Source organism: Perna viridis, chromosome 9 (genome assembly GCF_037379345.1).
Source record: "Perna viridis isolate PV_CMFRI_1.1 ecotype Kerala chromosome 9, ASM3737934v1, whole genome shotgun sequence".
NCBI classification, from domain to species: Eukaryota; Metazoa; Mollusca; class Bivalvia; order Mytilida; family Mytilidae; genus Perna; species Perna viridis.
In genome coordinates this window covers 527,063-543,750 of record NC_142453.1, presented here as the reverse complement: position 1 = coordinate 543,750, position 16,688 = coordinate 527,063, and the positions used below count along the sequence as shown (strand labels likewise).

General features: G+C 34.1%; 2 protein-coding genes and 1 long non-coding RNA gene across 4 annotated transcripts; 2 read left to right on the top strand and 1 right to left on the bottom strand.

Moving 5' to 3' along the window:
- The first annotated feature begins 264 nt into the window (after positions 1 to 264).
- On the top strand, positions 265 to 2,770 carry LOC148606004 (chondroitin proteoglycan-2-like). The gene is made up of 4 exons (XM_088545020.1): positions 265 to 401; positions 1,070 to 1,226; positions 1,605 to 1,750; positions 2,616 to 2,770. The coding sequence occupies exons 1-4, from the start codon at positions 347 to 349 to the stop codon at positions 2,696 to 2,698; spliced, it is 441 nt and encodes a 146-aa protein (XP_088401146.1). The 5' UTR covers positions 265 to 346; the 3' UTR covers positions 2,699 to 2,770.
- A 3,079-nt stretch (positions 2,771 to 5,849) lies between these two features.
- On the bottom strand, positions 5,850 to 7,624 carry LOC148606003 (uncharacterized). Its single transcript, XM_088546738.1, has 4 exons — positions 7,467 to 7,624; positions 6,801 to 6,963; positions 6,340 to 6,488; positions 5,850 to 5,976 (listed from the first exon to the last, which is right to left on the bottom strand). Exons 1-4 carry the CDS (start codon positions 7,534 to 7,536, stop codon positions 5,900 to 5,902), a joined length of 459 nt encoding a protein of 152 aa, XP_088402864.1. The 5' UTR covers positions 7,537 to 7,624; the 3' UTR covers positions 5,850 to 5,899.
- A 9-nt stretch (positions 7,625 to 7,633) lies between these two features.
- Positions 7,634 to 9,841, top strand: LOC148606002 (uncharacterized). Of its 2 annotated transcripts, none has more exons than XR_015915447.1 (3): positions 7,634 to 7,743; positions 8,782 to 8,956; positions 9,694 to 9,841. It is a non-coding gene; the product is annotated as an uncharacterized LOC148606002 (long non-coding RNA). The 2 variants fall into 2 exon arrangements; XR_015915448.1 differs by lacking the exon at positions 7,634 to 7,743 and adding an exon at positions 7,947 to 8,031.
- The last annotated feature ends 6,847 nt before the right edge of the window (positions 9,842 to 16,688 follow it).

The following is a 16,688-nucleotide window of genomic DNA, read 5'->3' as shown; positions in this document are numbered from 1 at the left end:
CGTCTGACTGCTGCGAAAGAGGACATGCTTCCATTTCCAGAGCATCTAAAGTCACCTTTGTTTTCTACATTGTGTATGTAGATAGTACGTGTTCTTCGCCATATCTTTGAATTCTGATATCTCTTTTTATGCCTCGGTATAATATATTTTGCCGATATTATGAACTATTTATGACTTGTCACAATTTACTAACGATAGATCTTTGACCCTAACAATACCATGATTTTACATATTTGCACTGTAGCCAAGATAAGTGCACTATTATAACACATAGTTCTGGTTTAACTCTTACTATGACATAAATTATGACTTTCAAAGGAGATAAGAACGCAGCTCGTGAAGAACAATGTCATCGTTTACTGTTTTCGTATTTTTACTGCTGTCTATCTGTTTAGCATCCGGTAAGTCAGTTTATCTACGTTTAAATTGATACATCATAGTGAAAATGTCGGCAAAAAATGGTGAAGCTTCAGTAGTGGAAGAAAGAAGGAAACGATGTCACTAAATATCGGCAAAAAAAATACCGAAGCGTCAGCATTGGAATAATTCAAATATACCAGAATTCAAAAATAAGCATGGCCCGGACATGAAAACAGGAAACAAAGACGATCTACATACATAATGTAGCGTACTGAATAAAACATATTACATATAAAACTCAAGATATTGAAAACAAGACATAACACAAAAAACCAAAGAAATGGCATTATGAACTCCCTTAGAAACAGGAGTGTCATCAGGTGTTTACATCACATATTATAAAGATGTAAATAAAGTATGCAGAAATGGCAAAATATATCCGAAATATCTTTTTGTTGTTTTTTTAACTTTTGTAGTACTTTGTATTTTACCATTCGTTCACAGTTGTCTGTTGTCCTTTAAGTGTTTATGGCCTTGTTAAGATTGGAGATTTCCTCTTGTTTTGGTGTTCCCGGCTCTGCATCGTTTGGGGATTTTCTATTTTTGGTGACCTCGTACTCGTATTTATGTAGATTGATCTAGCAATAACGTTTCCCGTGCTCTATGACGATAAATGTATGAGATAATTTTTAATATGCTTTTTATTAAGGCCTGACAGGAGACTGTTCTGATAAAGCTGATGGTAACTATGAAATAGGATGTCGATCTTACCTGTCATGTGTAGGAGGTGTGGCTACGATTATCAATTGTCCTGATCCACCTAATACCAATACAGTCTACAACAACGTTACGAAAAAGTGCGATGAGTATGTATAATACCTTAATATTACTACTAACGATTGTAGGTCTTTGGAAAAGTAATCATTTGCTTTATTTTGCTAACATTTTGCACAAATTTTATTTAAAAATTGAACAAATAGGAGGTTCAAAAATTTAAAATTCTTGTTTTGTACTTTACTTTTTTATGCATTAGAATTATTAAAATATCTTTGATTAATATCCAATAAATACATAGCCTGAACTTTCTCTGTGCTAATTGCGTCTTTTAATTTATGTAGTCGTCCTGTCATGCAATGAAAATGTATTTTAAAACTTGTTATATACACTCATTAATAATGTGTAAAATTGAGTATAGTAGTATCTCTATTTTTCAATCGCAGCATTACTTTCTTTTCATATTCTAGCCCTGCAAATGTTGGCTTGCCTTGCGGCCAGATAGAAGATTGCACAAATACCCCTGACGGAAGGTACCCAGATATGTTCAATAACTGTAAATCATATTACACCTGTAGCGGAGGAGTGTTCTTTGGTCACAATCACTGTAATGCAGGTAAACAAACTTACAATTCAAGTAATTAAGGTAAACAAACTTACCATTACTGTAAAGAAGGTAAACTAACTTTCAATCAGCACAACACGTGTAATTAGGGTAAATTAACTTACAATTACTATAATGAATGTAACATAATTTACAATTGCTGTTATGAAGGTAAACTAACTTACACTCACTTTGATGAAGGTAAACAAACTTACAATCTCTGTAATGAGGGTGAACTAACTTACAATCACTGCAATGGAGTAAATAAATTTACAATCACTGTATTGAGGGTACATTTACTTACAAAATTACTGCAAAACTAACTTCTAAAAAATTTAATGACGGTAAATTTATTTCTAATTACTGTAATGAAAGTTAACTAACTTATAATTACTGTAATGACAGTAAACTAACTTAAAATTACTGTAATGAATATAAATGAACTATGATAGCGCTCTATTATTTTTGTGCCAACTTTGAATCACATTGTTAGAACGTGTTCCGTGTGCTAAAAAAGGCAGTAAAATTGAGTAAAAAATTAGTAAAATGTCACCCCTGAACATAAGCTTGACGTTACTGTCCAATCGAGACATCAAAAGTTTAAAAAGAAGTGAAAAAAATAATAATATCAGCAAAACAACAACCAAAATAGGTAATCAAGTCGGACAACATCTACTACTAGGACAAAAGAGGTAATCACGTAACTCGGACAACATCTTACTATTAGGACAAAAGAGGTAATCAAGTAACTCGGACAACATCTAGGAGAAAACGTTAATTGTAAGGAAGGGTATCGGACAAGAAAAAAAGTAAAAATCTTAAAGCATAAAGATATTTGTTATTGAAGAACCATGCAACAATTTTCTCTATCTTGAAGGACTGGTATTCGATCCATCTCAGCAGATTTGTAACTGGCCAGCGAATGTGGCACCTCCGTGTGGAACTCACTCAACAGGATAAAATATATATGACCAAAACATAGATATCTTTAGAGAACCAATGTTTTATGGAAAGAAAATGTATAAAAATTTATGTGTTTTGTTTTGTTGTATTTTAGTTTGATCATGATTTGTTTTAATGCATTTTTTGCTTTCAGTTTTGGTCAAAAGAGTAATCATAGGTAGGGTAAGCGTTAATCTTGTAAAGCAAATACCGAAATGTAAACTTTCATCACACATTTTCTCGATGTGTTCTCAAGTGGCATGTCAAATCATCCATGAAATTCTAGAAACAGGAGTAATGTTATACGATATTGTCCTTATATAGAGACTACTTTTGTCCTATCTACCTGTACATGGCCTGAATGTGAAACACAGGAACCAAGGCCGGTCTAATCCCACAATGTAGCGAACCGAATATAGATTACATATAAAAACTGAAGATGTGGATTGTGAAATTGATTTTTTACAAGAACTTCTACTCCGATGTATGGTTGACAATATATATTTGCCGAGATTGGAGGACAGGTGATTAGTCGGATCATTAAAATAAATATGGGAACAAATAGTGACCCACTCTATAAATTATATGGTTCTATATTTTACAGGGACTACAACTGAAAAATAGGAGTGATTAGCTCAGTCCCTTAATTTTAGTTTCCGTTGTAGAAATCTAGTATCATATATAAATAATCTCCTTTTAATATTAATCTCACATATGAAATGGAAACCTATGTGACAAACGCGAGGATGTTTACTTCAATGGAGTGGGACATGCTGAGCTTCCGAAGCACCATCCCATTTCACTCCGTTATTTGCTGGTGGACCAAAGGTCTCCAAGAGTATTCACCAACCCATGAGTCAGTCTTGTCTGACCCCGAATTATATCAGATTTTTATTAAAATATCAAAATTTCAAAGTAGCTAAACACTGAGGCTTCATTCCTTGTATTGTACATGGTGGAACCTCTAAGTGAAGGATTTGGTTTCCTATTTAGATGGTTTTGGTTTTGAGTACTTCTTATATACAATAATTTTGGATTTAAATCTTATATATTTGATTTATACTAGTGATAGGTTACCTCTTGAAACACATGTATAGCTACCATATCGAAATTTGCCAAATATATGATTGGTATTTGTGTATTTGCTATCATATATGTATACGCGTAACGAGAATGGAAATGGTGAATATGTTAAAGAGACAACGAACCCACTGGGATAAAAAATGTCAACTCATGGCCACCCATGGATCTGAAGTATATTTATGGTGACCTATCTTTTTTGGCATAAGGACAACATTATCTAAACACATTCACCTAGCTTTCAATGTCACCACAACAATAGCTGTTTCTAGGATTGTTAGCGTTGATTGGTTGTTGAATCAGCCTCTGTTTTCCGTCTGTACTTTCCATTGGTTAATAATGTATCAATTCCAAACATTTTTGGTGAAATATATTTCTTGATCCAGCTTAATTATATTGTTAATATCCACATGGTTCCTTTTTAACTAAAATTGATGATAAAATGCAACTGATGGCGTCTCGTCTCAGATGAATACAGACAGACTCTCACAAAAAAAAACAAAGCAAAAACCAAAAACAAACAAAACAAAACAAAACAAAACAAAAACAAAACAAAACAAAAACCAAAAAACTAGAAAACTAAAAAAAACAAAAAACTGATCAGAAAGAAAGAATATCGTTTGGCTAGATCCTTTAATCTCAGTTTCCGCTATATAGACGACGTATTATCTTTAAACAATCCTAATTTCGAGGATTTGATACATCGCATCTACCCTCAAAGAACTTGAGATAAAGAATATTACTGACACTGTGAAGTCAGCCTCATATCTTGACCTACACTTAGGACTCGACGGTAAAGGAAAACTATTGACCAAACTTTACGACAAACGTGATGACTTTTCATTCAATGTTGTCAACTTTCCTTTCATCTGTGGCAACATCCCTTCAACACCTGCGTATGGAGTGTTCTTCTCACAACTCATACGTTATGCCAGAGCTTGCCGAAACTACCCAGACTTTTTGTATCGCGCTAGAACTCTAACAAATAGGCTTCTGGAACAGGGTTATGTTGCTACAAGATTGAAGTCGTCACTACAGAAGTTTTATGATCGTCATCATGAACTCGTGGATCGTTATGGTGTATCCATCAGCACCATGAAAACTGATTTATTCAACGGATCATAGTTTTCCTTTCCTCGTTTGTCTACCCCGGACTTTACTTTTTATGAGCAACTTGGCGGGTGTTTCTAGAAAAGCAGAGGGCGCTTACCCTACCGGTGCACCTGGTCCATGCTCGCAGTTTTTAGTGGACTTCGAGTTGCTCATTTCTTTTTGTTACTTTGTATGAATGATTTAGTTACTTTATGTTCTTTTTTGTGTATGTCTGTTTTCCATGTCTGGTCTTTGTCCTTTGATTACATTCTTTTGATTACCGCTATAATCTTGGTTCCCTTGATTTCTCCTACATTCACCGCTTTTTTGTATTTGGTCCAATTGTTTTGTTCTTTTTACGATTGATGGGATTCATTATACCAACAGTTTGCTCAATATCTTGATAACTGTCGTGTGTAGCGATGCTCAAAGATTTAAACTATAAATATCAACATGTAGATTTTTCGACGTGACACAAAGCAGTATGTCAAAAAAACAGTATGTCCCATGAAAGGCTTGTCTTGGTACCACCTAATTATCTACTCCGTCATTTAATATAGACTATATCCGTTTAAAATTTGGTTTTAATTTAAGTTGTTAAGAATGCCAAAAGAAAAGTGTATACATTTAAAGTTTTTTTCTTGGATACTAATTTTTTTCATTGAGCTACCGCTTTTAGTCTTCGTTTTAAGAATTATTACGATCGAGGAATTGAGTCCAAGTTTGATCACATTTTGAGAATTTATTACAATATAGACGCTTGTGTTTTTCTTTGTTGGGTTATGTATTCTTTTTTATTTAACATTTTGTATTCTTAATTTGACTTCACTTGAAAAATCTTGCTTGCTTTTCATTTTGGAAAAAGAATCATTGACCACATAACATCATTTTAGATAAACACTGTACGTGTGTGTGTGTTTGTGTGTGTATCTTTGCTTTAATTGCCAGTGATTGTTGATATTTTAATTTTTTGCTTATTATCTATGAAAGAACATAATGAAGTTTCAAACTTTTCACTGAAATGATGATCTGTTTTAACAAATTGTCTTAAACTTTGGTTCCGCATGGTGGAGCAACGTTTTCCTTCCAATTACACGTTTGATTTATTTCATCAAAAACCAAATCTGAAAAAAAAGATTAAATAAAAATTCAACAATAACTTTATATTTCCACTTGTTGTCATTAAACAATATAGAAATGCAAGTCAATGAACATATAATACACAGATGCATATATTCAATGTAATCGTTTTAGAGGAGGTCGCTGCGTTTTAGATCTTTTGTATGATTTGTGCTGACTTTTCTGTCTTTTCTTGTTTCGTACATGTATCGTCTATTTGTTTTAACTCCCACGACTTTACTCTCAACGTCAGTAAAATCATGGGGTGTGTTGGTTTTAGGTGACTAGAGTCTAAAACATTCGCCCCTAGTTCGATAATGCAATAAAAGCATCATAAATATGATTTGAAACAAAGGTATTGTACTTACCACCAGCACAGTGCTGAAATCCCTGTAACTTTCCATTATAACAAACAGCAAACCGCTGGCAATGTGAGTTAGTATCGGCATAATCCCCGTCGCCTTTATTAGTACAGTCGTAATGGAAATTACTACAAGATGGTCCTACGTTACTAGGCCTACGGTGGAAAATGTACGTATTGATCAGAACTCATTTGTTCAAGAAAAGTATAATATAACATAATGCATCTTTTATTTCCGAATCAGGTGTCCACATAGAGCAAGAGGATATTTACAAAGAGTAACCAAAGTAACCAAGATTCTAGCGGAAATCAAAAGAATGTAATCAAGGGACAACGACCAGGCATGGAAAACAGATGAACACGACAAAGAACGTAAAGTAACTAAAATAATACAGTAGATCTTACTGAATGAGTTACTCTAGGCTTTAAAAATACAACTTCAATGATGCGTTCAAGGTTAATTCTTACTTGTCACATATTTTTGACACATTATTGAAGACAATGTTTTCTGCAGGAGGTGTTGGGCAGTTGTGAACTTGAGATGTTCCGTTGGCACAGACGTAGTAAGACTCGCAGTCTATTTGATATCTGCCGTTTGGTTTTCCAGTACAGTCAGCTGAACATGATAGCTCTAAAAGGTAAAGTGATAGTCAGTAAAAGTTGTCAATAGTTCATACTGCGCAATAGTCCAATACTTATATTAAAAATACATAACGGAGAACAGGTACGACTGCATGGGTCTTATCTGAAAATATTTACCTTGGAACTTCAATTGAATTTAGAGTGTGAACTGTTTAACGATAGTAACTTTTCATGCTTAACTTTTTCAATTGTTAGTGGTAGATTAGAAAGTAAAATCTTTCATAAAATCGGTTATTTAAATCTAAGTGAGGTACTGAACTCCAAATGGGCTAAATAATTGAACAAATACTCGTCTGCATAAGAACATTCTATCCCTGATTTTGGAATGAAAGACCGCCCAAGATATTCTAGGAAACTCCGTAAGACTTTCAAAGACTTATCAATAAACTGATGACATAGATGCCTAGAATAAACATCGAGTTAAAAAGTACCTCGACTGGGCTTCAGACGAGTCCAAGAATCCAAGAAAATACCACAAGTATTTAGACTTACCAAAGCAGTATACAAAGAATATAAGAATAATTGGTGTATAGTCCATTGTTATTATATTGTGAGACGCCATTAATAGAACGTGATAAGAAAGGTCATTTGAGGTCGGAATTTACGCGTAAACGTGTACCTATTATACACATGCTTAAAGCATTTCTGATTCACTTTAAAATGACATGGACAAGAATAGTCAGGCAAAGGCCGATCCAAAGAGGGAATGACCCTTATCATAAGTTATAGTGGGATAAAGGTACAAGAAAGAGACAACGAATATATCCTGGTATTATTCTCATCCACTTTATTATTTCATAAATTCTCTATTTTGTATACCTGTGTGATAAATTGTAGGTAAAAAATAATAGCCTAACTCCCCCGTTCCTGGAACAACTTTTTAAAAAAGATCAGGTCCTTCCTCCCTCCTGAACGAATTTTCAGAACGATCTGAATTACTGCGCGTTTCCTGTGAATTAGGGCCGGAAGCTCTATATACTGAACTGTGTGGTTGTTTATTGTTGTTTCTCTTATAAAATGTTCTGATTCCTGGAATTTTTTGTTTGTTTCTTGTTTTGTAAGCTGTTAAATACATAATTGCAATATGTCTCTTATTATTTGTTGTGTGTTTTATATCACATGCTGCTTGTTGTGGTCTTTAAACAATAGTATTCGTCCTGGAATTCAGGGTATGGTCAACAGAGAAGAATCAATTTAATCCGATTATTTATTATATAAAAACTACTAAACAACTTAGTAAATCACTTTCACATGCCCGGAACTTTTCAAACATGGGGCAAGTCACTGAAGATATAACTGAATAACGTATCATACGAAAATAATTTCTGGATCTCTGAAGTACTTTTTTTATATTCATTTGGGGTATGTATTCAATGCTTACCTGTTATGCAAGATGTCGTATTTTCATAGTTTTCCTCCCCTCGTTTGTCTACACCGGACTTTACTTTTTATGAGCAACTCGGCAGGTGTTTCTAGAAAAGCAGAGGACGATTACCCTACCGGTGCACCTGGTCCATGCTCCCAGTTTTTAGTGGAGTCCGAGTTGCTCATTTACTTTTATTACTTTTTATGTACGATTTTAGTTACTTTATGTTCTTTGTTGTGTATGTCTGTTTTCCATGTCTGGTCTTTGTCCCTGAATTATATTCTTTTGATTACCGCGATAACCTTGGTTCCCTTGATTACTCTTTCATAAATCAGCTAATTTTAAAGACATCAAGAAATTATTTTAGATATGTTTGAAAAAAGTTAGCTCGCTTCGTAATTCACTACTACTCAATAGTCTTTTTTATTTTCTTATTTTTAGCCTACAGAGTTATTATTGGTGTGGATTAATAATGATTGTGCTGATCTTTGAATTTTGTGCATGGTCAGAAGAAAATAATCATCTAATAGTGTATCCTTGGAAAATTACAAAACAATTAAACAAATCTTTTTCTATCTACCCACCGTTTTAAGGACGTCAATCGCAATCACCAAAGGTATGGATATCTTTATAAAACATTCAACACTTCTGTTGTACCTCAAGGTATCCCGGTATCTAAGTATTGTTCAAATGTAAAACATAGTGCAATGTTTGAAAAATCTCTCCTTGATTTTGAACCTGTGTCTTCAGTTAGTTTACAGAACTTTTTACAATATTATCAGTGTTTTTTTTTAATTAGAGAACAAGACACATTTCAGTCGCAGCCACATAAAATAGCAGTCGAAAATATTTTTAGGAAAATATGTTAATTACAAATATAGAATTATAACTAATTAGACAACGTATACCTTTGTGTACCTGTGCAACGTGGTGATCGTCAAAAAAACTATTATAATTATAATATAATTATAATTGGTTATAATTTGGCAGCAAAACAGTATTTACAGTCAACTATTACATAAGCAAATATGATAATACGATTTTTCTTGTCGATACAAACGGACTCAACAACAGAATATGCCAAAGGTCATCATCGTAGAGTATATTCATGACAACTCAGCATCTGTTGAACTTGCTACTGTAACCCTTTACGGCCAGATATAATAACAATTAGAAGCTTTAGTTGGTGGCCTGGGTGGTTAACTCTGGAGGCTAAGTACTCTGTTGATATTGGCATCCAATGCCGAAAAGCTTTTAGTGACAACTATATAGACTATTTTCCACCAACATGGATAGGATTATAGTTACATTGTATTAACATTATATGACTCCTATTTCTTTTACTTTTTATAGGTAAACTACGTATGTACACCGCTTCACACTATCAACTGTCAAGAGAGGGAAATGAGCGTAAACAGATTGATGATATAACTTAAATAGTACAGCTTGGTCGTGAATGGAGCAAGGATCGTGAACCACTAATAAGAAGCTTTTCAGTTCATTTTCGTTATTTTTAAAACAATTACAGAAAATTTGCAACTTTTACAAACAAAGCAAGGCTGTATGTCAAAATGATTATCCTTTACAAAGGATATGATGTCATGTTTCATTTATTTTGATAAACAGTTTGTCGGAAAATGCAAAAGGCAACACTTCGCCCTATGCATCTTATCATTGAAGGAAACACATATCTTTAGTTTACTACAATTTTCTTCAATTTTGTGGGTAATTAAAGATTAACTATCTATTTATCATTGTGGAATTATATTTAAGATATTGTATGTAATATCATTTTTTGTTTTTATTTTGATAAGGTGTATAAAAATGACCGAATTATACCTACAATGATGTGAAGGAGGTAAACATACTTTATAATGTCAGTACTATAGCTGCAGTTGGATCAAGCACAAGTAGTAAGCCTTAAAACTCCTCTACTTCACAACATTACATACCATTCATTACAATATATATATATATGACCTGAAGAAAGATGAAAGGCGATCCATGCTACCGGCAAGGACCGTCAAAAAAGAAAGATAGCCATTAATGTCATTACGATTTCCAACGGTTCTGCAGAGAGTAATAAATCATAAAATTAACCTTTATCTTGACCTTTAAGTAAACATTACAAGATGTACACTGACATTTTCACATATTTATTTTGTCCAAATGCAATGAGAAACATGTAGTGTTTACTTAAAGTTCAATAGTTCAAGATAAAGTGAATTGCTATACATTTATTACTCTCTGCAGAATCGTTGCAACTCGTAATATCATTAATGCTATCTGTCTTTAGTCAGTCTGACCACTGTTATATACACATGCAATAAAGTTTTAGATTGGTTTGTATAAAACCATGTAACAGTGCTCCGAGCGTGAATGCTACAGAACATACTGTTTTTGTTCGGTTTCTTCATATCTTGTTATAATTATATCAATTGGTTTGTCACGCAAAACTAAATAAATATAATGGTTTGGGTAAATCAAACAGTACATTGAGACAGACACTAAGGCAGAAGTTATGTAAACAAGAGGCAGCAGAAAGAATCTACAAATTACGGAAAAGCAGGTATAGTACATCAGTGCAAACTCATCAGCTTCGTGGTGATTTTAGGTGCCTTTATACCTCCCTTTACCGAATCAATTTGTCGCCAAAGAATATACTCGAATTCTTTTTCAATATAAGCCTATATTTGTACAAGTTTGGATAAAAAACCAAAGATTTTGTGACTCAATTGTTTGAGCGTCTAACCTTCCTGTGGCAGTATATTTAAACAAAAAATTCGCTCAAATTGACATTTTTCCATGTTAAAACCCCTAGAGTATTTATGCTTCAGTAAAAAATGGATTACTTGGTACATGTATTTTCAATTTAGTTAAATAACACTATAGAAATAAAGTTGAAAAAGTCTATCCATATATCCATTACAGCCTTTATTTTGTGCATTATAAAGGTAGGACATCGTTGCTTCGAGCAGACAATTCGACTGTCTGTGTGGAAATAAACCCACTCAAATTCAGTTAAAGTGTGCCAAAGCTAATTTTTGTAGTCACATTAAGCTATTTCAAAAGACAACAAGCTATTTCCTGGGATAGTTTTGGCTTTAAATTACTATCAGGGTTATAACAGATTGTAAAAACAGTGTTCACTGAACAAAGACGATAAATATCTAAGACTCAATCGACAAAAACCTTCTGTCACAAACTAGGGTTCCCTTTAAAAATGCATAGAAAGATATAAATACTCCAAATGAAGAACGCCAAATAAGTTTTCTAGAATAAAAAAATTGTTGCCACAAAATACGGATGTCCCATGATACAGAGTGAATTACGTTACAATTTTGCTAGAGCTGTAATGCAAATGTAACTGACACATACGGTAAGTCTATGTGAGCAAACAAATACAATAAAATTATAAACAAGATGAAAATGAATTATTCACACGTAAAGGATAATGTTTTTATTGAAAATATACATGATTTTTATCCTTTTTCCGAATGTGTATGTAATTGTGAATTACGTTACGGTGTCTCTTGCATCTGTTAATAGTGATAACAAATTTTCCATATTCTTATTTATACATACACCAATGTCAGTCATAAATGACTCTTAAACGGATTTTTCACATTCTTGGTAAAGTACAAATCCGTGAATTACGTTACCGTGTATTACGTTACGGTAATTTCTTTTAAACGGATAAAAAGCACTGTTCTCGGAACAAATTAAATATTGATCATTATCAGTGACATCGCCTATCATACGGCATCTTTAGAATGGAAGTTGTGACGCGGGAACAATTATATTTGGGCGTTCCTGATGTAAACATTCCCTCTAGTCGTAACTATCCTTAATTTCTGTTAAGTGCAATTATTTAGATATTATTGATTTTTAGTTAATTTCATTTAGAAACGGAGAATGCATGTATAGATGTTATGACAATAGTATATTGCTATGTATGATATATAAATGAAGCATTGGTATATATTGCGGTGTAACGTAATTCACAACATTGTAACGTAATTCACCGTTTCATAAACTGTGTATTTTGGTTTACAGAAGATTGTTTAACATGACAACTTTTCGTGAGAAACATTAAATTAATGCTAAACAAAGATAGGGATAACTTTCGAAAAACAAATGCCATTCAAAAACGATTTAATCATTGCAAGAATTTAAGTAATCACAAAAACAAATATGTATGCTTCTTCGTGAACTGATATAGATAAATTAGTTTTTGTTTTTGTTTATTCAGATCACTTGAAAACAAGGAATATATATTGAACTCATGCATAGCTACAATAAAATATTTTATGATGCAACTTTAAGCATATACCAACGATCAATTTCTATTTCTCAGTTATATAGATGACGTAGTATCTTTAAACAATCATAGTTTCGGAGATTTGATACATTGCATCTACCCCAAATAACTTGAGATAAAGGATACTACAGGCACTGTGAAGTCAGCCTCATATCTTCATACCTACACGTATAGATCGATGGTAAATGAAAACTATTGACCAAACTTTACGACAAACGTGATGACTTTTCATTCAGAACTGTCAACTTTCCTTTCATCTCCGGCAACATCCCTTCAGCCTGCGTATGGAGTTTTCATATCACAACTCATACGTTATGCCAGAGCTTGCCGTAACTACGTAGACTTTTTGTATCGCGCTAGACTTCTTACAGTTAGGCTTCTGGAGCAGGGTTATGTTGCTACAAGTTTGAAGTCATCACTACAAATGTTTTATGGTCGTCATCGTGAAATCGTAAATCGTTATCATAATGGTGTATTCATCTGCACCATGAAAACTAATTTGTTCAAGGTATCATAGTTTTCCTTTCTACTTTTGTCTACCCTGGACTTTACTTTTTATGAGCAGCTCGGCGGATGTTTTTAGAAAAGCAGAGGACGATTACCCTACCGGTGCACCTGGTCCATGCTCCCAGTTTTTAGTCCGAGTTGCTCATTTACTTTTATTACTTTGTATGTATTATCTTAGGTAGTTACTTTATGTTCTTTGTTGTGTTTGTCTGTTTTCCAGATCTTGTCTTTATCCCTGGATTACATTCTTTTGACTTCCCTATAATCTTGGTTCCCTTGATTACTCTTTCATGTGACGTTACAATATCAGTGAAACTTAAGTTGTTTCTGTGAATTACGTTACATTTTAATTTTGCCATTATAATAATTTCTGCTAGAAGATTACTCGTTGGTCTTTTGAAAGTAAACCAGAATGCAATGGGGTACCCCTGTCGTGTCTGGGGTTGTCAGGCTATGACACGGAAAACCTGACCGCAAACCATAGTGGTGCACCGTGTTGGGAAAGATGCCACGTTCCTCGCACGTTAAAATACTCTACTGTGGTATTCTCCCGGAGTAGGAACCATAGGGCTCCGCCACAGGAGGCTAAATTGCCCGAACCTACCCACTTCTCCCTATTTCCAATGGCAATCAAAATTGCTCAAAATTGCTCGACCCCATTGTCCTTTTGTCCCGACCCATTTTTTATTTCATCATCATTTCATGGTCATCGCCTGAATATAGCTGAAATATTGCTGCTCGGGCGTTAAACCCCAACAAACAAACTAAAGTTGTTTTCAGTGTTCAAAATGTCTGGCCGCTTTTCTGTTCCTATCACGCAGGAAATAAGTAATAGAACACTTTAATTGAATTTGAATGAACTTGTTCCACTAAAATCCCCAAAATTCTTTCGTAACACACTGTTAGCCAATCATTTTGCACAGTATGAGTGACGCCGACCATCAGCTGACTATTCCTATATTTGGTTTAATTTTCGTTTTCGTGCTATCATATATTCTCAATACTGTTAGACCCGGCTTGCACTCATGTGGTATTTGTAATGCATGACGGACGGGGGGGGGGGTATTAACGCCCTTGGCTATCATCTGGGGTCTCTCACGGACGGTGTAAAGCACTGAAGCGTTCACACAATCCCGGGGCATGGTCATACCCGTGAATGTGAAAGAGTAATCAAGGGAACCAAGGTTATAGCGGTAATCAAAAGAATGTAATCCAGGGACAAAGACCAGACATGAAAAACAGACACACCCAACAAAGAATATAAAGTAACTAAAATCATACATACAAAGTAACAAGAACAAATGAGCAACTCGAACATATTACATTTTGCAGATCCAGCTATGAAACGTTGTTTGTATGGATTCTTGTGGAGTTTAGGAATCCAGTACATAGACGGTAAATCACAATCATCGTCCTTGGTAGAGAGACCAAAAGAGGAAAGCACAGATTTATGGTTTTCCACAATCTCTTCTTTGGAGAGTGTGGTAGCAGTATAGGTCTTATTTTCTACGTCTACCTCTGATAATAAACACTGGATGTAAAACGTTTTGCAGACAAAAACAATGTTGTTTTGGGCTTTGTCTGCTGGTACGACAACATATTTGTCATGTATAGTAGACAATGTTTTTGCTACATCGGGGTCTTTGAAAACCGATGTAGCCTTGGCACTCATTGACCTACTTAAAACTTTCATTCGTTTCAAAATTAAAGACCTCACAGAATTTAACCATTCTGACAGAGAATCAATGTCTTCTAGTTCTCGTTTTATCCATTTTCTTGCATAGTCCTCGACGGCATCTAGCATTTTGTAAACATTTTTCTCTGTTCATCTGGAAGATGATTTGGAATTATTTCTTACAAAGTATGAGGAATCATGGTGTACTCGGGGAAATGGGGAAATTAGTTGTCATGTGACCACGTTCATTCGTTAAATTCGTTCATTATCACGTCGTTTGATGTCGATCCGTGACATAATGATCCAATTTGTAATTTGTACGCTGTATATTGTACAGCCAACAGCATTTGCTGAATCTTTGACCCATCAAAATACTTTTGGGATAAAATCAACGCTTCCAAGTGCATGTAAGACAGAAATGTAGGTCAACTTAATGGTGCACGCTAGTCAATAGATGAGAAATCTCCAATGTATTATCCACGACCAAGAGCACACTCACGGCACGTGTGTTTACAATCGAATCTAAATATAAACAATCAATATTTCTTTTTGTTTTTCCATCTAGGATAGAAAAAAAAACATCTATGGCTTAATTTTCTACTTTTTTCTGAAAGACAATCGGCAAACTTTATAATTACTTTTTTCAAAATAACAAATAAAAGCTTTTGGGTAGAGGGTCTAAAAGAGGGTCGGTAGGGTGACCGGAAACATAACATATTTTTAGGCCTAATAAAATGGTCTATTTATTACTCCAGCAGTGCTAAAGGTTGTCTGGCAAGCTATTTTGTTGCAAAACACATTGCATTGAGGAATCTGTTGAGTTGGGGTAATCCAATTAGCTGCCCATTACAGTAACATGAAGTTTCGGGGACTCGATCTACATTATACTTATAGGCATTATGTACACGTAAAAGTACAGTGTCCAAGTAAGTATATTCCCGTGGAGCTCCAACGATTTTTAGTTTTGCTATATATGTACATGTCAGAATGCGTGTACTGACAACTCTTAATATGATTTTTATTTGCGCCATTTTCCTTTTTTTTTTACTTCCTGCCAATAAAGTAAAGTTTGTACATATACATAAAAATATACTTTTAAACACATTCATACTTAAACATTTAGGGTTTTATTAAGTATCAAGGCATCACTACTCCTCACGTAACTAAGTTTTGTTAAATTGTGAAGAAGACTTACGGGATTTAATGAAAAGGGAGATTCTAAAGTTAATGACAATGTTGTGAGGTACTGAATGTACATACTTGGTATGTTGGTTCTGAAACCAAATAAAACTGGCAGTGCCTCTAGACATATTTTATACAGCTGCAGAACAAGTATTATAGTATAGGAAACATTTTTCAGGCTATTTAGAATTTGATAAAATTGTTTGATACAAGAATTAGTTGAAATATTGATTTTGAAGTGTTAACCGTGAGCCAGTATCGATGGATTTAGCCTTAAAGTCCTTCATATACCGGTATTTTAATTTTGATTCATAAGAATTTTCATGACTGTAAGTTGGAAAACTTTACAGTTTTGCAGTTTTATTCTCTTTTGATATAGAGAACTGTTTAACTAGGACTAATGTAAAAACAAAGACCTTTCATAAGTATATATGTGAATTCTTAGCAAGTCTCACACACACACTGACTACTAATTTGGTCCTAAGGAAGAGTGAATGACAGGCTTTTTAAGGAATTGAAATGAAGCATGCCAAATTCCGAATCTGCCTATATATATATAATAGTGTCACTGCCAAAAAAATCGCGATCGTATATTGGTATGGTGCTCACACCGGCGTCATCGTCGGCGGCGTCCGTGTCGTCGTCCATATCACTTGGTTTTCA

Coding starts and splice junctions, on each gene's coding strand:
- LOC148606003 (XM_088546738.1), bottom strand. CDS start 7,536: ATGGCGTCTCACAATATAATAACAATGGACTATACACCAATTATTCTT. Junction 6,489..6,800: donor GTGTCAAAAATATGTGACAA/GTAAGAATTAAC, acceptor TTTCCACCGTAG/GCCTAGTAACGTAGGACCAT. Junction 5,977..6,339: donor ATTTCAGCACTGTGCTGGTG/GTAAGTACAATA, acceptor CTTTTTTTTCAG/ATTTGGTTTTTGATGAAATA.
- LOC148606004 (XM_088545020.1), top strand. CDS start 347: ATGTCATCGTTTACTGTTTTCGTATTTTTACTGCTGTCTATCTGTTTA. Junction 1,227..1,604: donor GTTACGAAAAAGTGCGATGA/GTATGTATAATA, acceptor TTCATATTCTAG/CCCTGCAAATGTTGGCTTGC. Junction 1,751..2,615: donor TCACAATCACTGTAATGCAG/GTAAACAAACTT, acceptor TCTATCTTGAAG/GACTGGTATTCGATCCATCT.